This window comes from Aedes aegypti, chromosome 3, assembly GCF_002204515.2.
Source record: "Aedes aegypti strain LVP_AGWG chromosome 3, AaegL5.0 Primary Assembly, whole genome shotgun sequence".
Classification (NCBI taxonomy): Eukaryota; Metazoa; Arthropoda; class Insecta; order Diptera; family Culicidae; genus Aedes; species Aedes aegypti.
The window spans coordinates 351,879,855-351,903,779 of record NC_035109.1 but is presented as its reverse complement, the minus strand read 5'-3'; the positions used below and the strand labels follow the sequence as shown (position 1 = coordinate 351,903,779).

The 23,925-nt window shown below is 39.4% G+C and overlaps 1 protein-coding gene across 1 annotated transcript in view; it reads right to left on the bottom strand.

Annotated features, from left to right (window-relative positions):
• The window catches only part of LOC23687515 (neuroligin-1), an 820,739-nt gene that overhangs the window by 327,460 nt on the left and 469,354 nt on the right, over nucleotides 1-23,925 (bottom strand). The window contains exons 5-6 of the mRNA XM_021849531.1: nucleotides 8,438-9,701; nucleotides 8,250-8,372 (exon numbers count right to left, since the gene is read on the bottom strand). Coding sequence (XP_021705223.1) covers nucleotides 8,250-8,372; nucleotides 8,438-8,722 — 408 coding nt within the window. The 5' untranslated portion in view covers nucleotides 8,723-9,701. The remainder of the gene's footprint in view (nucleotides 1-8,249; nucleotides 8,373-8,437; nucleotides 9,702-23,925) is intronic.

Sequence of the window (23,925 nt, the reverse complement as noted above, 5' to 3'; positions counted from 1 at the left end):
ACAAAAGTGTTTTGTCCGTGTCTCTGTGATTTAACCCGTATAGGCCTAAGTGAAAGCAAAAATGCTAAAACCCTCACCACTCAGCGAATACTAAACGGATTCAAATTTTATTTTGTCAGTTTACAAGCTCACATATCTAGTTTCGAAATGTGGCCAGAGGATTTCGGAAATGTTCCTATGGCCGTAGTTATTCCGGTGGTTCTCTGGGTCAGGTCGGGTGAAAAGGGTGTCGTGGTTTTGTGCCCCTGTAGGTAGGCAAATTTCAAGTCACAGATAATTTCCGGAATCGTCTATAATGTGGCCACTATACCAAGGAGTTTCAAGGAAAACGCATCAGTGAAAAACTTTTGAGAAATAAATTTATTGGATTACCTTATGTATTGCATTTGTTAAATCCTTCAAATGAGCATTTTTGTGTCCCTGGGCGCCTCAAATTTACGATAAAGTGATCAATTTGTATCTAAACATCTGTGTCAAGATTACGGGAATGCTTTTCAGTGAACTGCTATGTTTGATCTCTACTTCAAGAGAATTTAAACGGTTTAATATCCATCAAATCTATAGCCGGTTCTTCCGGGCATTAAGTCCGAGTAGCCACATCTGGTACTCTCCAAACGGTGAAAAACTCTTTATTCGGGATGTTGATTATCAGATCTTAATGATTTATGCAAATTAAAATTATTGCCATTAAAAATAAATAAAAATAACTTGGCATGTCCCAAAAAATCGCCATTTTTACCCGACTTGACCCAGTGACCCACTGGAATAACTCCGGCCACAGGAATATTCCCGAGTTCCTCTGGCCACTTCTAGAAACTAGATATGTGAGCCAGTATACTGACAAAATATTATACGAATCTGTTACGTATTCGCTGAGCGGTGAGGGTTTTAGTATTTTTTGCTTTCACTCAGGCCTATACGGGTTAAGGTCTAGTTGAAACTCTTTATTGCTCATTCCAATTAGTTAATCTGACTTCATAGAAACTTCGAAAAAAAAAAAACTACTGGAAGTTAAGACATTTTTCAAAAATTGAACTGAAAAACACATGGCTAATTTTCCCTGCATTAGATCGATCAAAATTTTCACACAACTAAGGTATCAGAACTGTAATCTCTTTTGGCGAAAATTTTTAAATCAATTCAAAATCAATCAAAATTTTGCGAAATTTTGCATTATGCCGTATATCACTATTTAAATGACTTATTTTTAATGCTTTCGCCAACATTCTGCAAGTGCTTTTCAAAGATTATTAGATTACGTATCTGGGGCCTTCCTTAGCCGAGTGGTTAGAGTCCGCGGCTACGAAGCAAAGCCATGCTGAAGATGTCTGGGTTGGATTCCCGGTCGGACCAGGATCTTTTCGTAATGGAAATTTCCTTGACTTCCCTGGGCATAAAGTATCGTCGTACCTGCCACACGATATACGAATGTAAAAATGGCAAGTTTGTCAAAGAAAGCTCTTAGTAAATAACTGTGGAAGTGCTCATAAGGACACTAAGCTGAGAAGCAGGCTCTGTCCCAGTGAGGACGTAATTCCAAAAGAGAAGAAGAAGAAGAGATTACGTTTATAATTATATACTGGTTTGAAATTTGGGTCATTCTAATGCTGAGAAAATCATCCATAATTTTGCAGTGTAATTTTTGAAAAAAATTTAGTCACCATAAATTTTTATTTTTAATACATACGAAGAAATAGTCACATATTGTTTTTCTAATGAGCAAAATGAAGAATTTGTATTTTTTGGAAATGACCCTAAACTTTTGCACGGAAGTGTATATGCCCTACTGAATACGGTTGAAACCACACGGGTTCCACTTTGTGGGTTACATGTGGAAGGTGTGTGTATGTATTTCATGTAAGTCGTTTATTACACAAGAGGTCGATGATGATGGCAGTCAGTGGCGGTGGAGTTCCTGTTGCTGTTGCACCGTGCGGGGATAAATTGCAGAAATTTGTCAGGGGACTCTACATTCAGCCGCACAAACGTGTGGGTTATGTTTGTTCTGGGGTAGGTACATTTGGGTCCACTTTCGAGAAGGTCGGACTGAGATGGTTCAGTGGCATTCTCACTCAATTCTCATTTAGAATATGCTTGGATGGTTTTAAAAAAGCGTCATGCTGCTGCCACCTTGGAAAGCATAACTTTTCCTCCGGTACACCTGGACGGAGTGAAATGGTTAAATTGAATCCGCATTCCTCCCGAGAGTTATGAACGAGTTTTTACGAGCGACTCTCTAAACGAGTTTTGTATGAGTTAGTTTCGCGTGTACTCATCACCGTTGTTAACTAATGAGCAATAAAACTATCATAAATAACTTGCTGAGTTCGTTGGGAAAACGGTGAGTTCCAGCTTTGTTAATTTTACTGACTAACAGAAGATTATCATGAGCTTGAAAATAAAGGAACTTTTAAATTGGTTGAAGCGAAATACACCAAAATTGTATTTAGTTTCATTTCAACTTGGATTTTGGTTTGATTTAGCTCTGGATCTCGCTTTCGAATTAGTTTTGGACTTGGCTTTGGAATTCGATTCAGATTTTTCTTTGAATTTGTCTTTGGACTTGGCTTTAGACTTGGTCTTGGACATGGCTTTGGACTTGGCTTTGGATTTGGTCTTGGATATGGCTTTGGACTTGGCTTTAGACTTGGCTTTGGACTTGGCTTTGGACTTGACTTTGAACTTGGCTCTAGACTTGGCTTTGGAATTGGCTTTGGACTTGGCTTTGGACTTGGCTTTAGACTTGGCTTTGGAATTGGCTTTGGACTTGGCTTTGGACTTGGCTTTAGACTTGGTCTTGGACTTGGCATTGGACTTGGCTTTGGACTGGGCCATGGACTTGGCTTTGGACTTCGTTTCAGATTTGTCTTTGAATTTGTCTTTGGACTTGGCTTTAGACTTGGCTTTGGACTTGGCTTTGGACTTGACTTTGAACTTGGCTCTAGACTTGGCTTTGGAATTGGCTTTGGACTTGGCTTAAGACTTGGCTGTGGACTTGGCTTTTGACTTGGCCATGGACTTGGCTTCGGACTTCGTTTCAGATTTGTCTCTGGACTTGACCGTGGGGTTTTCTTTGGACTTGGCTCTGGACTTGGTCGTGGACATGGCTTTGGACTTCGTTTCAGACATGTCTTTGAATTTGTCTTTGGACTTGGCCTTAGACTTGGCTTTGGACTTGGCTTTGGATTTGGCTTTGGACTTTCCTTAAGATTTGTCTTTGGACTTTTTAAGAACTTGGCTTTGAGTTGGATTACAGTACCCGTTCAATATTAGCTTGTTCCATTTTTGACATAGTTCGATTTTGAAAACACTTAACTCTTAGATTTTGATAACATAGTGTTCATTTTCACAACATTCATGTAAATTTAGACTGATTTTACAACATTTGTTAAGTTCTGGCTCTAATAATCTTTTTTCTAATCCAATTTAATGTTGCAGGTTGACTTCTATCTGCTCTGTCTCGTATGTCTGCCTTCTCCGTCTTCTCTGTCTTTTCTTTCTTCTCTATTTTCTCTGGCTTCTAAATCTTCTTTGTCATCTCTGTTTTCATTGTTCTATGTATTCTGTGTCTTTTCTGTCTTCTCTGTCTTCTCTGTCCTCTCTCTGTCTGCTCTGTCTTTTCTGTCTTCTCTGTCTTCTCTGTCTTCTCTGTCTTCTCTGTCTGCTCTGTCTTCTCTGTCTTCTCCATCTTCTTTTCTGTCTTCTTGATTTGGATATGGATTTGATTTAGATTGGATTTGGATTGGATTTGGATTGGATTTGGATTGGATTTGGATTGGATTTGGATTGGATTTGGATTGGATTTGGATTGGATTGGATTTGGATTGGATTTGGATTGAATTTGGATTGGATTTGGATTGGATTTGGATTGGATTTGGATTGGCATTGGATTGGATTTGGATTGGATTTGGATTGGATTTGGATTGGATTTGGATTGGATTTGGATTGGATTTGGATTGGATTTGGATTGGATTTGGATTGGATTTGGATTGGATTTGGATTGGATTTGGATTGGATTTGGATTGGATTTGGATTGGATTTGGATTGGATTTGGATTGGATTTGGATTGGATTTGGATTGGATTTGGATTGGATTTGGATTGGATTTGGATTGGATTTGGATTGGATTTGGATTGGATTTGGATTGGATTTGGATTGGATTTGGATTGGATTTGGATTGGATTTGGATTGGATTTGGATTGGATTTGGATTGGATTTGGATTGGATTTGGATTGGATTTGGATTGGATTTGGATTGGATTTGGATTGGATTGGATTGGATTTGGATTGGATTTGGATTGGATTTGGATTGGATTTGGATTGGATTTGGATTGGATTTGGATTGGATTGGATTGGATTTGGATTGGATTTGGATTGGATTTGGATTGGATTTGGATTGGATTTGGATTGGATTTGGATTGGATTTGGATTGGATTTGGATTGGATTTGGATTGGATTTGGATTGGATTTGGATTGGATTTGGATTGGATTGGATTGGATTTGGATTGGATTTGGATTGGATTTGGATTGGATTTGGATTGGATTTGGATTGGATTTGGATTGGATTTGGATTGGATTTGGATTGGATTTGGATTGGATTTGGATTGGATTTGGATTGGATTTGGATTGGATTTGGATTGGATTTGGATTGGATTTGGATTGGATTTGGATTGGATTTGGATTGGATTTGGATTGGATTTGGATTGGATTTGGATTGGATTTGGATTGGATTTGGATTGGATTTGGATTGGATTGGATTTGGATTGGATTTGGATTGGATTTGGATTGGATTTGGATTGGATTTGGATTGGATTTGGATTGGATTTGGATTGGATTTGGATTTGGATTGGATTTGGATTGGATTTGGATTGGATTTGGATTGGATTTGGATTGGATTTGGATTGGATTTGGATTGGATTTGGATTGGATTTGGATTGGATTTGGATTGGATTTGGATTGGATTTGGATTGGATTTGGATTGGATTTGGATTGGATTTGGATTGGATTTGGATTGGATTTGGATTGGATTTGGATTGGATTTGGATTGGATTTGGATTGGATTTGGATTGGATTTGGATTGGATTTGGATTGGATTTGGATTGGATTTGGATTGGATTTGGATTGGATTTGGATTGGATTTGGATTGGATTTGGATTGGATTTGGATTGGATTTGGATTGGATTTGGATTGGATTTGGATTGGATTTGGATTGGATTTGGATTGGATTTGGATTGAATTTGGATTGGATTTGGATTGGATTTGTCTTCTCTCTGTCTTTTCTCTGTCTTCTCTATGTATTTTCTCTGCCTTTTCTCTGTCTTCTCTCTGTCTTCTGTCTGTCTTCTCTCTGCCTTTTCTCTATCATCTCTCTGCCTTCTCTCTGCCTTCTCTCTGCCTTCTCTCTGTCTTCTCTCTGTCTTCTCTGTCTTCTCTGTCTTCTCTGTCTTCTCTGTCTTCTCTGTCTTCTTTGTCTTCTTTGTCTTCTCTGTATTCTCTGTGTTCTCTGTCTTCTCTGTCTTCTTTGTCTTCTCTGTCTTCTCTGTCTTCTCTGTCTTCTCTGCCTACTAATCCAAAGTAAGAACTCTTTAAATCATGGTGATTTGTGTTCTGAATTGACCCAATTTTAAGAAAATATTGAAATATTCAAAACACAATATTTTTGATAATTTCAGTTGAATTTTTGAAATTCTTAGAAATTTCTCAATTCCGGAAGTTTAAAGTTTATGTATTCGAGGATTTTTTTAAGAAATGTAAATTTAATTGAGAATTTCTTGATGAAACCCTTGAATATTCTCTAATATTGCAGAAATCTTTTCAATACCTCATTTATATGGTTCCTGAAGTAATTCCTAGAATGATCCTAGAAGGTTTGCTTGGAAAAGCAAACAAATAAGTAATCGATTCCATCTGCGAACTTCCTTGAAGATGCCCGATTGGAATTTCAAGGTTTGACTAATGGACCAAATTTTAGAGACAAAAACATTTAGAGATATCCGGTGAATATGTGGATTTATTCCTCATCGGATTCCTTAACACATTCTTTTGAGGCATCCTGATGAATTTATTTCAATATAACTGGACATTAACATGGCAAAAATCTCGGAAGATCCATTGCGAACTGTAGTTAAAACTATCGAAGAAAAATGAATAATGAATGATGAATATTTAATTATTAATCCTCTGCTTTGCAATAGTGAGTGCTTCGTGAAGCCCAAGCAGGATGGATCGTTGTTGCGTCGTCGGATAGGTTTTGTTCTCGGTTTCGCGCGTGTTTTCGTCGATGGAGAATTTTTTTTTCCCCTGTTTTCAAGCGTCTTGCTGGGTAGTGCTTCGTGAAGCCCAAGCAGGATGGATCGTTGTTGCGTCGTCGGATAGGTTTTGTTCTCGGTTTCGCGCGTGTTTTCGTCGATGGAGAATTTTTTTTTTCCCCTGTTTTCAAGCGTCTTGCTGGGTAGTGCTTCGTGAAGCCCAAGCAGGATGGATCGTTGTTGCGTCGTCGGATAGGTTTTGTTCTCGGTTTCGCGCGTGTTTTCGTCGATGGAGAATTTTTTTTTTCCCTGTTTTCAAGCGTCTTGCTGGGTAGTGCTTCGTGAAGCCCAAGCAGGATGGATCGTTGTTGCGTCGTCGGATAGGTTTTGTTCTCGGTTTCGCGCGTGTTTTCATCGTCGTCTGAGAAAAATTTTTCCCCTGTTTTCAAGCGTCTTGCTGGGTAGTGCTTCGTGAAGCCCAAGCAGGATGGATCGTTGTTGCGTCGTCGGATAGGTTTTGTTCTCGGTTTCGCGCGTGTTTTCGTCGATGGAGAATTCTTTTTTCCCCTGTTTTCAAGCGTCTTGCTGGGTAGTGCTTCGTGAAGCCCAAGCAGGATGGATCGTTGTTGCGTCGTCGGATAGGTTTTGTTCTCGGTTTCTCGCGTGTTTTCGTCGATGGAGAATTTTTTTTTCCCCTGTTTTCAAGCGTCTTGCTGGGTAGTGCTTCGTGAAGCCCAAGCAGGATGGATCGTTGTTGCGTCGTCGGATAGGTTTTGTTCTCGGTTTCGCGCGTGTTTTCGTCGTCGGAGAAAATTGTTTCCCCTGTTTTCAATCGTCTTGCTGAGTAGTGCTCCGTGAAGCCCAAGCAGGATGGATCGTTGTTGCGTCGACGGATAGGTTTTGTTCTCGGTTTCGCGCGTGTTTTCGTCGATGGAGAACTTCTTTTTTCCCTGTTTTCGCGCGTCTTGCTGGATAGTGCTTCGTGAAAACGGTTTGTTTTCGGGACGCCAAGAAGTTTTTCTGTTCGCACTGTGTTGCGAAGAGATATTTGTGTTCAGTCGAGGATGGATTACCAACTGGTGAGTTCGTTTCATGCTTATGATAACACATTTTTTCTTGAAAGTGTAACTTTTGTGTAATATTAAAACAAACTTTGTTTGGTTCGTCACTATAAGTGTCGGCATTATGCTTGTTTTACACAATTTCAATATACATATATTTTTCTCTTTTTTACATTATTAAAAATATCTTTTGAAATGTTCGACATTGTGAATGTTGACGTATTTTTTAAAAATTCTACCATCTCGAGACAAAAATGCACAGTAATACTCATATGTAATTTTCAAACAAACTATGTATGGTTCGTCACTACAAGTGTCGGCATTATTGCTGTTTCATATGATTTAAAATATATAATGTAATTCTCAGTTTTCGCAATTAATAAAAACTTCTTTTGAATTGTTCGATATTATAGATGTTGACGTTTTTTTTTGAATCTACTACTAAAAACTTCTCGAGACAAAAATACAAAACTAGTTTTAAATGTAAGTCGTATATTTCCCCCTTGTCCATGGATCGCATCACCGACCAAAGGTGACTCCCAGATCTTTTCCTCCCCCACTAATAAACACCCTTCCCGTGGTGATTGTGGAGATGCAGAGGTATTCTCGGTCTCTAGAAGCAACAATCATTACACCCTAACATTCCTTCCCCATCCCAACTGACTGTAAGGACTTGGCCGGCGCCGTTATTGATCAATAATATTAGATCTGCTAAAATTGCACTTCGAGAGTAAGCGGAAACTCCCATCCCTTATTCATTTGGATCCCAGTGCAATTCTTACCAGTTCCGATCAATCACGGAGTAGCAACCATTGACATGTACAGTCAGTCTATGCTATGCTATGCTATGCTATGCTATTAATCCTCTGCTTTGCAATAGCATTCTTGTCTTCTTGTCTTTTGGTTATATTTTCTGTGACTTAATTTGAAAATGTTTCTTACCTGAGGACAAACAGGACCAAATGTGTCTGCTAATTTGGTCCCCTTCCACGGAGGCAACTTCTTCGGGGCCTCAAATCGAAGATTCCCCACTGGAGGTGCGGCGTATGGAACTGCTTTGAAAACCTGTTTGAAAATAAATGGAAAAATTGTAATTTGACACAAACGAATATTTTTAACAAAAGCATCACCTCTACTGGTTCCAGGTATTTCGAGTGCAGCTCGAGAATCACGCCACGAATTGCTCCCGATTTGGTTTCAACAATCCGGGAACTGTACCGAGGACCTGCACCGACTGGCGCTGCTGCTAATCCAATTACAGTCACAATTACCAACCAAAAGTGACAGCCCTGGAGTAATCCCCCTAATCGAATTGCTTGGTGCCTTAGCTGTCGCTGCTGAAGTTGCTGATGTTGGTTCCGCCAGTGGTCAGTCTGGTGGTCGTTAATAATTGTTGGCCCATTGTGGGCCCGCATTGTACACTGGTTGGAAGCGGTTGGGGAACATTACCGGTCCCCGACATGAGGATCGGCCATCACCTCACAACCCTCCCCGTCTAGATGTATATTGCTGCCTCTGATTCGTTCGATTCTCACGTATCTATTTAAGCACAAATGGTGTTTTCTCGTTATTGGAGAGCTTCTGAATGTATTTTCCTCCAAAAATGGCACGTGACCCAACTGAATGTATCGATTTCAACGATGATGGTGGAAGCAATACCAATTTTTTCCGCTTTTGCTCACAAATATTCCCCCCAGATCAATTTCAAACTGTCGTTTGGGATACTGCCGAAAAAAATCTCTTTGTTCACTCCACCGCCTATTTTTTTCGCCAATAACTTCCACTGCTTGCTAGGTTCACTCAATTCCTTGCCACCCGTATTGAAGTTCTGCAATTCTGGTTATTGAACAGAGAAACACTCCGGAATGAACTCAATAGAAACGGGATCGGTCATGGTTCAATTATTGCACAAATCCGTTCCAAATTTCGAGTTTGAACATCACCGGTTCAACACAGAAGCCCAACGAAAAAATCACTTTTTTTCCACTGTCCTATCCAGGTTAAAATAGTTTACCACTAGTTTTTAGCCCCCTCCCGAACACGAATCACTTCACTTAGTTTCCGGCGCTGCTTTTTTCATCGATGTAAATTTCACAATGGCAGCGCATATTTTAATAGGCCTCGTTGGTCGAAAATCTGCCTGGATTTAGCGCTGAGTGCACCTACTGGACACAGTCACAAAGTTGGTTCGAGCAATATAGTTTTTTTTGCCCTGGGTGGTTGGCGCGAAAAATATTACTCCGGGTTGTTGTCAAATGTGCGGTATTCACACGGGCTGCCCCTCATGAAGCGACTTTGGAATTCAATTTCGGTGCAGGACGGTATGGGAATGGCTGTTCTTTTTTTCACTGATCAGGCCTCCATTCGGATTTGAGCTGAGTACTTTATGAATTCCTGTAAATGAAACAATAAAACGGTAAAAAATGTGGTCAGTCTGTGCAAAATCGTCATTTGGGTAGTTTTTACTTTTGAGTTGAGATTGTTATTAAAACGGGTGGAGTCAGTATTCTTTAAGAGAAAAAAATTAGTTTTACAGTTTCCAAAACAAGTTTTTTGCTCAAAGCTGAAACAGTTTCGACGAAAATATATTATTGCATAGTACTTTGTATCTGTACTGTGGTGATAGATTCTCATTACGATCTCTTTAAGTTTAAACAAAAAAACTGGTTTTAAATTATTGATGATTTCTGATGGGGAAATGATGGATTCTTGAGCCTTAAAAGTGTTTTATTCAGTCGATATTTAGCGTTTTTTAAACGAACGTTTAACAACGGTTCGGATGATCTCTACTAGGGATAGATAATACATAAAAATCTTCATTACTCATTGAAGTTTTTCACAATTATTCAAACAAATAATAAAACTAGGAGTCCCTCGATCAAAAATCTAACGCAGAGCCCCGGGATCAAAAACATCTAAATGGTGTATCGACTATATATCGTCCAATTTTCGAAATTCAGGATCTCATGTCCATATCCTCAAGTTTTGTACGAATGGAAGAAACTATTTCTAGGGGTGTCCTAATTTCCAATGCAATGTTGTTCAATGAGACATGTTTTACATTTTTTCGATGTAAATTTGCTGGTATAAATGCAGTGAACATTTTTGAGCAGAAATATAATTTTTTTATTGTACTCAAAATCTAAATTATTGAATAGAATAAGAAACACCTCTGTTTTCTTAGCTGTTTGCCTATTAGGGTGCGGCTTATTTCTCAAAAGTTCTCAAAGGCAAAAATTTGTGTGCTCTCATGAAATCACATCACATTTTAAAAGAAACGTCAATGTTTGAACTAAAAATATGGTGGGGCAAGCACCTTTAAGGTGAATTTTCAAGTTATAAAATATGGCCTTCAGTGAAGTCACCATGACATCGTTGACTTCTAACCAATTTTAACACTTTTAGCACCATTATCTTCAAAATTAAATGTACAAAAACTTTGTAGAATACCAAATTTATTTAAAATCCAAACTAGTTTTAGTAAAAAGTATTTGCTTACGAACTTCTCCTCATTATACTAAATATATATGTTTGTTTGACCATAACTCCAAATTGAACCAATTTCAAAGTTTCTTGCTTGCTTTTGAAGCTAACTAAATTGTTTGAGAACTGTTCATACGATATATTTCACTAAAATTTGTTTTGACCAAGTTATTGAACAAAACATATACAGAAACATGATTTTTTAACGTAAAATACCAGTTTTGTTTAAATTTTTTGCCAATTAACAATATCTCTAAAAGTGAAACTGAGTTTTCTCATTCGTTAAACCTTTGAAAAGGACTTTGCAACAATTTTGAAATAATTTTGACAAACAAAAAAAAATGTTGCATGTGTTAAAAAATATATGCACTATTTAACTCGTTACTTCAACAACATGCTTTATATACTTATGTGTAAAATGCAATTTCCGGTGAAAAAAACTTAAATAATCAAATATATGATTTTATCATTAAAATATCGTGTTTGTGGGTAGTTTTCGGTAGTTTTTGTTCAATAACTCAGACAAAACCATTTTAAATAAAATTGTTCGAGTTTGAAGACAACTCAGTTTGTCATCTAACATGTAAAAAGATTTGGAATCGGTTGAGTAATTATAATCCCCAGACAACCAAAGTGTACGTATAACGCAATCACCTGGAGGCTTTGTATGTGCAACATTTCACTTATAAGATGTCGCGAAAAGGCCTTCTACGTACAAAAGTGGAGGCGATATGCGTGCATACATTATGTGATGAACAATAACATACAATGCGAGTGTATAAATTTTCTACCGAACTAACCTGTGATCTTATCCGACTTAACTTATGATAACAAATGTCGATTTGACAGCTGCTACGGAGTGATCCGATTTTGTTTGTACGAGAGTACGAGACGAAACAAAATGTACAAGTGAACTCAGAAAAGAAGTGTTTTATGCGAGGAAGGTCATCAATCTGACGAGTTTATCCACGGTGTTTTGCGGGTTTGATGTAATTAGTATGAATAAACGAGTTGTAACGTAAACTTTCATGCGATTTCTGGTTGTCTGGGGCAGTGTTGATAGACTCACACTCAAAATCTCAATCAATACGCTCTCCCGTGAGAGCAAACTCATTAGAGATCTGCTTTGCAAATCTCATGCTTGAGATTTTGATGCCAATTCAACTCAATCAACTCAAACCGTAAAAAATGATTCAATCGCTTAACCCGTCTAAAACTCGTGAAATCCGAATGTTGTTGTTTACGTTAGAAATGATTAACATAATTTTACCAGACTAACACGAAATTATTGCCGTGTGTGAGTAAACTGTGGAAATACGAGACAATGAGTTAAACAGGTGAGCCAACTCATCCATGATTTTTTGACTGCTGAGTTGCATGATTGACAACTCACGCATGAAAAATCTCAAGCGTGAGTTGTGAGAAATTGAGTTTTTCACAACATTGGTCTGGGGAAGTTATGGTCAAACAAAGATGTGAAGGTTGTAGACACAAAAGTCAATTCGGACAAATTGAGATGTGAAGCCTTTCGGGTGATGGACCTGTGATGTAGCCATGAGGGGCTCTGAAAGGGTCGATTTTGTACGAATATTATATTATTGAGTCGATTGAAAATTTGTCAAAAAGATTTTTCTCAGTATTTAGTACGATAGTAATGAACAGAACTGACATTATTGTATGTTTATAATGTATTTTATGCCATTGGCGTAACTAACATGGAATATGGACACTAAAGCAAATATGGTTTTATTAGAATATTATACCAATAAGAAACCCATAACGATTGCGCCTATGCCATGGAAAAATACATTTTATATATAAGGTACAGTGGGGGAAGTGTAGCAGTGGGGTAAGTGGATCATTTGTCCATATTAAGCATAAATACTTGAATATGTTGAATGTTTTCGCACCATTGCTTCGTTTTAGGTTATATTCTTACGTCAACACAAATACTATTGCAAAACTGGTAATACACGTACACTAACACAAACAAACTTATTAGCAGCAAAAACCAAATAATTTCAAAATTGTTTTCTATCATTCAAAAATCCATTGCATCACTGTCTAAAATCGAATACTATTTGTTTTTTCAACACATGGTGAGCATTTTAGTTTTAATTGAGTGAATCACAATGAAAAATATGTGATTTTTAAAAATAAATACTGGTATATTGGACATGGTACACTTCCCCCTACTTTTTAATGGGATGGGGTAAGTGGATCAAGCATGGTTATCGCATATTACCAGACTGGTAATGCAAATTTGAATTAGTTTGATTATCTTCAAATGTTGTTTTCCTTCAACTTTTTTAATTCCTAGCTTAAATTTGTCAAAGTTCCATAGAAAATTTGAATTAATCCACCTAAAAGTATTTTGAATCTTTGTTTCTGGTATGAAAAGTATAGAAGAATAAATATTGCAAAATACAAACAAAACTTTTCGTGGATTATCTGAGCTGAATTGTGAGAGAGCAAAATAAACAAATTTTCCAATTTAAAGCATATTATCGTACCTTATTTGACGATATAAATTGTTCTAGACAGATGGTACAATTATATTCATGAATGGAATAAAAAGATTTCAGTTTGTTAAACAAAAGTAAATGTAACTAATATTTTTAAACTACGAGTGTTTTTCGAAAACATCGTTAGGAATAATCCTACAATACTTCTGTATACCTTATGAGAATAAAACAGATGGATTCTCTCCAAATTATTCTAGTTACAATATTTCTTTTAGTGTGAATTAATGTATAAATATTTTTCATAATATTTTGATACAATAAAGATACTTTTCAATTTCAAAAGTATCAAAATGTAATATAACTAGCACAAGAACGAGAGTAATATCATTCTTACTATACATAATTACACTTCATTTGTTTTGAGAATAGACTTTTTTATTGATGATCCACTTACCCCACCATGGTATGGCAAGTGGATCATTTGGCGTAAATGTTCAAGTCCTTCATACTCAATACATAACAATCAGAAAAGTCAAAATAATTGACGATTTGCAGCACATTAGTCCCTTATTTGTCATCCACAGAAAAAAGTTTGAATTACATTATTAACGTTAGCTGTACATAACAATGAAGTTGACTATTGATTTTTCTGTATCCACTTACCCCACGGTACCTTACATTAATGTCATTTCTGTTTTCTACAGAGTTGCTCGATGTCACTATCAATGCTTAAAATTTGTTGATTTGTACAGGCCGACTGCGATACAAATCGGATCATTCCATATCACATCAACATCTTGCTGTCTACTCTATCACCAGTGCATTGATGGCGATAGACTATGGATATCACTGATGGGTTAAGTTTAGCATAAAATTTTGCAGATAAAATGGCAATTTATCAGTACGATATTTTCGACAATGTTCCACATAGTTTGAAACTATGTGTTGGTCACTGAAAAACATTAATAGCATGGATAATAAGCACGTGATCACTCATTCTGCAGTGATTTTGATCTAGAGTGCGATGTCGCATCACTGCTGTTGGTTGTCAAATCAAAGTGATATTGAAAGTTTTAGACCATCAGCCATCAGCTGATATGATTGATATTAAGCAACTCTGGTTCTCTACCATCACAATAAATACTAAAAAAAATATTTTCTGTCAAATTTCCAATTAGCTCAATAATATATACGTACAAAATTGCCCCTTTCAGAGCCCCTCCTGGCTACACCACTGGTTCATCACCCGAAAGGCTTTGGGGTTTTTCATGTTTCGACATGTAGAATCTAACAAAAATAGTCCGGTTGAAAACCCCGTGTAACACCTTCGAGACCTTCCCTTGTAAGACAAAAGTTCTACGAAAATCTTCAAAAAATCATAGTTTTTTAACCTAGATGATAACATGGTGATAACATATAGTTTTTTGGAATAAAATATAACGAACATGTTCAATGAACATTGTAAAGAACCAACAGGGCAGTCGATGTGTGGTGAGTTCCGTATCACCCGTTCCTGTCAATGCGGATGACATGAATTTGGCATTGGACCGCGTACGGGAGGGAACGAAGATTGATTGAGAGAACGAAGGAGGGGTCAAAATAGAATTCGTCATTGTGTTCACAAATAGGCATGAATGCTAGTTTTCGCTGTGCAAACCATCACAATTTATCGAACATTTATTTGGAGAAACAAGTAGTAATTTCTTGAATTAAATAGATAAATTGATTATTCTAATTTGGAACTTAGAAGCTAATTTAAACTTATTATAGATTCTAAAAGTAATAGTACGGAGTTGCTGAACTACTGAATTGCTTTGTTCGCGAATTAAAACCTCTGTTCGTAAGTCATGCATTATACCCTAAAAATATACGTAAATATTATAAACTGAAATTTGTTAAACCTAGATAAGCGATTCCTACAATTAGTTCATAACGGTTCACGAAGTGTTTCGGGGTAGCATAGGAAGGACACGAAATGTAAGTCCAATGTAAGGTAACCCTGAATTGAACTATAATCAAGCATTAATACAATTATAGCTTGAAGCTGCATTTGCTGCTGAAAAGACGTGCGACCACTTTAACTCTTATCCGAAACAAACTTCAAGATTTCCGGTATCAGTCAACACCGCGAAGTAGGTAACCGATCGTTACTCACGACACCGTGTACTGGATACGCCGTGTAGTAGACGGCCGCTACTGAAGTCCTGTGTAGTAAACAGCCAACGAAATTGATACGATGCAGTCCGAAAAGGTGTGCGGCAAATGCTCGACGAGAGGCTTGCTCGGACAGATGGTCGGATGCGATATGTGCGACGTCTGGTTCCACGCTGCTTGTGTAGGGGAGTCAGATTCAAACCTCAATCCAGATAGGACCTGTAGGTGCGTCCATTGTGCGAAGGACGATGTCGGAGAGGTTTGTAGCCAGCACGCCAATAGGTCGATGAGGAGTTCGGCGAGTAGCAGAGCTCGGAGAGAGCTCCTTCTCCAACAATTGGAAGAGCAACGCGCCTTGCAACTAAAACAACGCGCGGAGGAAGATGCGATTAGGAAAAAACGTGCTGAGGAGGATGAAGCCTTTCTTCAACAAAAACTGGACCTAATTCTTGAAGACGACAACGAAAGCCGGCGTAGTAAGCTGAGCAGTCGGGCCAGCCGTAAAAAGGTAGAAGAATGGCTCCACGATGATCATGGTGGTCCATCAGGAGTGATCGGTGCGTCAACTAACAAAGTCATCCCACAACAAGCAGAGGCACATTTCGGCTCGACAGCACACATCCCGGGCTCAGTACCATCAACGTCGGGACTGCAGGGAGCAGCTCCAACATCGACGTCAACACCTCAGACAGGTAAAACGACTAAATTAGTACAAGTAGAGGCTTCCCAGACTAGCGTATCGCAATATTCAGGGCCTTTCGATACCTTTGCAAATTATACTAGGAACAATCTTGGCAATAGTAGACTACCAAAGCCTAATTTGGCTACAATGGGCGTGGTTGGACAGCATTTTCCTCCATATGCTTCCTCTCAAATTCCTCAAGTTAGCGATATGTTTGAAAACTGCAATACCAAATCGGCGGTTGCCGAAACAAAGGTTACTTTTTCCGGGTATATTCCTCAGTTGGAACCCGGTAAACTTTGAAACTTGTACGGTCCTCACTGTGAAAGTGTGCTAAATAATCAGACAATAACAGTCAATCAACCAGTTCCGCGAAGTACGATCGTTCCTCCGTTCGTTGGCGTCCAAACAGCGGTTCCGTTAGTGCCACCAAGTGTTACAGTTCCAAATGTGTTTGCGACGGTTTCATCGTCATCTGCAGCCGCTTGTCATCCAAGCTTTGAACAACGAGCATCAATGACCAACGCAGCAGAACATTCCTTGGGGCAAATTCAACCGAGTTGGATCAAGGTGTGCAACAATTTAATGGATCGCGAATGGGAGTACCGGATCAACTTGTGCCTAGTAGTGCGCAGTTAGCGGCAAGACAAGTAATGCCACGCGAGTTACCTAGCTTTTCCGGGGACCCGGAAGACTGGCCATTATTTGCTAGCTCGTTCTACAACTCTACGGCAGCGTGTGGGTTCACGGACGCGGAAAACCTAGCTAGACTCCAGAAGTGTCTTAAAGGGCATGCTCTAGATTCAGTGAAAAGCCGTCTGTTAATGCCTCAATCCGTTCCTCATGTGATGGAAACTTTACGCAAGCTATATGGAAGGCCGGAGGTTCTTATCCATACTCTCCTACGAAGGCTTCGCATCGTCCCACCACCGAGAACGGAGAATCTGCAGTCGGTCATTACGTTTGGACTGGCTGTACGGAACTTAGTTGATCATATGTTCGTGGCTCAACTGATGGATCATCTTCGCAATCCCATGCTGCTTCACGAACTGGTTGAGAAACTTCCGTCATCGATGAAAATGCAGTGGTCATGGTACAAACGATCGCAGGTGGAAGTCAACTGAAGAAGTATTGTTGCTACTGCTCAAACGAAAAACATGAAGTAGCTGAATGTCCACAGTTTAGAGCCCTAGATGTAGATCGAAGATGGAAAGCGATTCGATCTAACAGTTTATGCAGAACCTGCTTGATACCGCATAGAAAATGGCCTTGTCGCTCAGAGAAGGAATGTGGAGTCGACGGTTGTCGGTTGCGTCATCACGCTTTGCTGCATTCGCGGGTCGTAGCCGAGTTTGCAATCAATCGAGTTAAAGGACCGGAAAATCCCGTAGAAAATATCTCCCATCAGAATCATCATTCCACAATGAACTTCTGCTTTTTCCGCTACTTACCCGTGACACTTGAGGTGAACGGAAAACAGATAGAAACATTCGCCTTTTTGGATGACGGTTGCCAAACAACGCTCATGGATGCAGAACTGGCGGCTGATTTAAACGTTGCAGGGCCAGCTGAATCCCTCTGGCTTGGATGGACGGGAAACATTTCGAGAGAGGAAAAGGGATCACAACGAGTCACAGTGAATATCTCTGGTAGCGGATTGAAAAGCCAGTATCAGCTGAATAACGTGCGTACAGTTCAAAAGCTTCAACTGCAAGGTCAAACGTTCGAGTACGAGGAGTTGCGGAAAATGTATCCCCATCTAAGAGGTCTTCCGTTGCGTAGCTACGTCGACGCAGTTCCCAGGTTGATCATCGGCTTAGAACACGCACAACTTCTAACTTCACTGAAGGTGCGAGAGGGCAAAGCAAACGAACCAGTGGCCGTAAAGATAAGACTAGGATGGTGCGTTTACGGGAAACAAGCAGGAGAATCTCCTGCCGTCGAACGACTGCATGTACATATGGAAGGGGAATCGTGAACTTCACGATTTAATGAAGCAGTACTTTGCAGTTGAGGAAGCAGCAGTGGCAATCCCAATTGAGTCCGCTGATGATAGTCGTGCACGCCGGATTCTTGAAGAGACTACACGTAGAGTTGAAGGGAGGTTTGAAACCGGTTTGCTTTGAAAATACGACCGGCCAGTTTTCCCAGACAGCTACCCTCTAGCCCTCCGAAGACTGCTATCGTTGGAGAAGCGACTCGACAAAGATCAAGCCCTAAGAAGTAGAGTAATTTTGCTCATTCGTGATTACGAAGCGAAAGGGTACGCGCACAAAATCACACAGGAGGAGTTGACATCCAGCGATTCTGATCGCGTATGGTACTTACCTCTAGGAGTTGTGAGAAACCCGAAAAAACCGGAAAAAATACGCCTCATCTGGGACGCTGCGGCAAAGGTGCATAGACTGTCTCTAAACGACATGCTGCTAAAAGGGCCAGATATGATGACATCTCTATTCGCTGTATTGCTGAGGTTCAGGCAGAGAACAATCGCAATTTGTGGGGACATCCGTGAAATGTTCCATCAAATTCGGATCATTCCCCAGGATAAGCAGTCTCAGAGATTTTTGTTCCGTGAGCACCAAGATGATCTCCCGCAAGTTTACGTGATGGATGTGGCGACATTTGGTGCGACATGCTCTCCCTGCTCGTCTCAGTTCGTGAAGAACAAAAACGCGAGAGAGTTTGAGTCCCAGTTTCCGAAGGCTGCGGAAGCAATCATAAACGCACACTACGTAGACGATTACCTTGATAGCGTAGACACTGTGGAGGAGGCAGTACAACTGGTCAACGAGGTCAAGTATGTGCACGCGCTTGGTGGGTTTGAAATCCGGAATTTTTCGTCGAACTCGTCAGAAGTTCTTCGACGCCTGGGTGAAGCAGAGAGAACGTCGAAGTCTCTAGATCTAGATAGCTCGGAACGAGTACTTGGTATGGTGTGGAAACCTGCCGAAGATGTCTTCACCTTCGATGTGAGAATAGAAGATGACCTGAAGGATTTTCTGGAACAGAACGTCGTACCAACCAAACGTCAAGTGTTACGACTAGTAATGTCACTGTTCGATCCCTGTGGATTAATCGCACACTTCATTGTGCATGGAAAAGTTTTAATGCAGCATATCTGGAGAACCGGAACAGAATGGGACGACGAAATACCGATAGAGTTACACTGCATGTGGAGAGATTGGATTCAGTTACTGAAGCGGTTGATAGAAGTCCAAGTTCCACGTTGCCTTTTTGGAGCAACCAACAGTAAGGTTCCCGCCACTATACAACTGCACGTGTTCGTCGATGCGAGCGAACTAGCATATGCTTGTTGTGCCTATTTGAGGATAGTGCAGGCCGGAGTTGTCCATTGCGGTATCGTTGCAGCAAAAACGAAGGTTGCCCCCTTGAAGCCACTTTCAATACCTCGCCTTGAGCTGCAAGCTTGTGTGCTCGGATGTCGCTTGATGGAAACTATTTGCGTGTCACTTAAATTGACAATTGAACGGCGTTACCTTTGGACTGACTCCGCAACGGCACTTGCCTGGATTAGATCCGACAGCAGACGGTTTCATCCGTTTGTGGCATTCCGAGTCGGCGAAATATTGAACACGTCTAACGTAGATGAATGGTTTCACGTCCCATCAAAACTAAACGTGGCAGATGATGCCACGAAATGGGGAAGTGGTCCGAGTTTTAGTCCGAGCGGTCGTTGGTATATTGGTGAATCCTTCCAGTTTCAGCCAATGACAGAATGGCCACAACAAGTTAGGTTGCCGAGTAGTACGGAAGAAGAATTGCGCGCTGTTTTTCACTTCCATCAGGAACTGCCAGTAGCACTTATCGACGTGACCAGATTTTCCAATTGGAGTCGTTGACTACGAACGGCAGCGTACGTGTATTAAGGGTATGCGATATGGATTTTTTCCATGTCGATACGAAACGAAACGATACGCGGAATATCTTGCGCTGATAATGACGAAACGAAACGAAATTTAAAAATGTTTCGTGTAACTCGATACGAAATCAAATATCTCACGGAATTTTTCGAAACGAAACGAAATTTTTGAGTTTGTTTCGCGGAATACACGTTAATTTTTTTTTTCTTGTCAAAAACTGGAAATTTGACCATAGGCACAAAAAACGTATTTTTAAATCCTCTACCATATGGAAACCTTAGTGTTGCTCAGCGGAATCCTTACATGTTTTGCTAAGACTCTTTTCTGTTCGTTTGAAATTTTCTTAATAACTTTATAAGGTTTCATTTCAACATATCTGACATTCACACAAGGCAATGTGTGGGTTCAATTTAAATGTTACAACTAAGAAGTGGGTCGAAAAGCAGTTACAAACATTTAAAACAATCTCAAAAATATTGAGAGGAGCCCAAAATTAATTTGATTTTTAGAAAAGCCTCACAATTTTTTTAATCATGTGGATGTGATGTTATGCTAATATATACCATAAAACATGGAATAAAGATATTCATTTTTTTAATGTACTGTATGCTTTGTGGCATGAATAAATGAGATAGGGGACACAAGTCGATAAGTAATCATGAAAACACTAAACTGAATATCAGACTCTGTCGAAGTTGGAACATAACGCCAGAAAAAAGAAGAAAAATAAGTAGAACAAAAGAATATTTGCTTAAGTATTTGCTGGAGTATTGAATTAAATTAAATTTTAAAGAATCCATCAACACATACCTAAGAAATCAATATAGATAAATTTAAAAGAACTGCAAAAGTAATAAACTCCGAGAGATATTGCGGCAGCAACTTTACCAGGATTGCCTGTTTGTGTTAATTTTGAAGTTCCTAATAAATTTTCTGGAAAAGCCTTGAATAAACTGTGAATTAATTCTTGGAGGGATCAAATTTGGACGAATGCAAACTTTTAGAGTAAACCTTGTAGAAAATACTGAAGGTATTTCTATTATTTTGAAGAGCAAATACTGGAATTTCAGGACGATTTCTGGAAGAATTAAGGATTGTTGATATTATCTCATTTTCAGATTCTTTGTTTAAAACTGACTACAAAATCACATTTTCACTAAATTTTGAGCCTCGAGAGTATTTTAAAAAATATTTGAAAATTTCGAAAAAAAAAGTTTTGAACCTGGACTACATAGCATAGAGGAACCGCAAATAAGGCTGACAAGTTCACCCATGTTCGTTCAGACAATCCGTCTTTCAATGAGCTAAATTTATTTGGCTAATTTTTTTTCTCGGGATTTAGATGTGCGAAAATAGAAAAAAAAAATGTTGCGCTTTTCCATTGTGAAATACCCTAGGTACCCCACCAAACTTGAATCTATATCCGGAACCAATTTTGATGGTGCATGCAATGCATGAATCAAATTTATAACTGATTTGACGAAACTAGAGAATTTTGAAACATGATGTCGGTATTGAAAAGGTTAAGACTTTTGCCTTGCGGCATTTGGCTTCTAATACTTGTAATGATATATTATTAATATTCGCATTTTTTTTTTAAATTGGGGATCGTGAGGAAATTGTGTCACGTTATAAGAGGAGAGAGGAGTTGGTGGTGTGGTACAGCGTGAATAAACCTAGATTCACTTTTCGATAAAAAATAATGTATGCATCTTCGAAGGCATACCTCAGAATTTCAAACGCACAAATCTAACGAACTCGACAGCGGTTCAAGCTGAACACTTGATCGATTGGCCATCGAGTAACCAATCGATAGAGTTTTCAGCTTGAATGGACGTCTGGTTCTTTAGATTTGTGCTCTTGAAGATTTGAGGTGTGGCTTTGGATCACCCAAATCAACGCTATTTTTTACGGCGACAGCGACAAACAATCGCTGCGATTTCGCTGTTACATGTAGAGTTTTATGACACAACAACGAAATCGCGGCAATTTTTTGTCGCCATTGCGGAAAAAATCGCGTTGATTTGGGAGAGTTGTTCTTATGCTGTGTTAAAAATGACGTCATAGCGGGAAAGCAAGAGAGAGAACTAATGCGCGCATCAATAATCTGCACCACCTGAGCAAATCCAGAACATCAGGGACTCACGCTCCGCAGCTTTTTTTACATTTGTGTACAAGCAGTTTTTGCGATATATTAACGGATTTGCTCAAAAGGACACGCGATGCTTCCCGAAGGAAACCGTGGTTTTGCTTCCTTCATTCTTATGGAAGATAACATTGCGGTAGTTCATCAAACGCAGTTGTTGCTTTCCTGGGCTATTCGCCGCAAGTAATTTAGGACAAATTGGCGTTTTTGGAAACTTTACAACGGCAGTGCAGTTTATCATATCCTGCGGACCAGTCAATACTACAGTCATCCAACAGTTATGGATAGCACACAGATATGGATCAAAGTTGGATAAAACGGAGAATATCTCATCAAATAGAGTAGCAATTACGCAGAACCTATTTTACCTGCGCGAACCATAAATCTATACAGCATCGCAATCAACAATAACATGCTTAAACACTTTTGTTCCATTCGTAGGATACAAAATTTCATACATATGCCTAGAAGCGTCGATTCATATTTGTGGGGCATTGAAACCCATACCACAGTTGGTCGGTGTCCAGACAGACCGGCTAAATGATATTTTGGCGTTCTAAAGATACGTTAAGGACTCAATCAAATGTGATTTTTCCTAAGCTATTTTTATGCAGATGTATCATCAAATAGATAAGTTCCATTATTACAGCAAATAAAACAAATATTTGGATATTTCGCATGCCTGGGAAACGTTTTTCTGGAACCATGAAAAAATACTTGGTTCAGTCTGTCTGAACACCGACCAGTTATGAATCTAAGATAAGACGATTCCTAAAGAAACGCCAAAACGTATGCATTCACTAGCACACCATTCGTTTGCCTCGCAGATATTTTGCTGTTATAGTGTTCTGATCCATGATATGAGTCGATTTGATCCGTAATACGGACCCATTTTTGACTGTAGCTAGGAGTAGAAGCGAACGCTTTGCCTTTTTATGTTCGAAATGAAACTCGAATTTCACGAAATTCCGTTTTATTCCGTTTGTTTTCAATTTTCCGTGGAAATATTTTAACAATTTGGCGAAACGAAACGAAAAAGCAAAATACAAATTTCGCCTGTGCGAGTTCCGTGGAATTCCGCGGAATTTCGTTTCGAAGCGTATTTGGCGGAATCATTCGGTATTTCGCATACCCTTAACGTGTATCGGGCGGTGCAGAAGTTCAGCGGTCGCGGCACTAACAGAGAACTGACAAGCGATGAGTTATTGCAGGCCGAAAACTATCTATGGCGTCAAGCTCAAATGCACGCTTATCCAGACGAATACAGTGTGTTAAAGCACAAACTTCAAAATCCGGATGGTACACCAAAGCAACTAGAGAAGAGCAGTCCGTTGTTTCAGGAATCTCCGTTCATGGATGACGCAGGGGTAATAAGGATGAACAGCAGAATTTCAAGTGCCCCTTCTGCACCTTTTGAAACTAAATACCCAGTTATCCTTCCAAAAGATCACATCTTAACACGTTTACTGGTAGATAGCTATCACCGACGATTTCTGCACGGGCAAAATGAAACTGTTTTCAACGAAGTTCGTCTAAGGTTCAGAATTCACCAGTTACGTCCGGTCATCAAAAGAGTTGCCAGAGATTGCCAACGCTGCAAAATCTTAAAATCAGTACCGCAGGCACCAATGATGGTTCCACTTCCAGCAGTTCGGCTTACTCCTCAAGTCCGGGCATTCAGTTACACTGGTGTTGATTATTTTGGCCCAATTTTAGTGAAGCAGGGGCGCAATTTGGTTAAGCGCTGGGTGGCGCTGTTCACGTGCCTGACGATACGGGCGGTGCATTTAGAGGTCGTCCACAG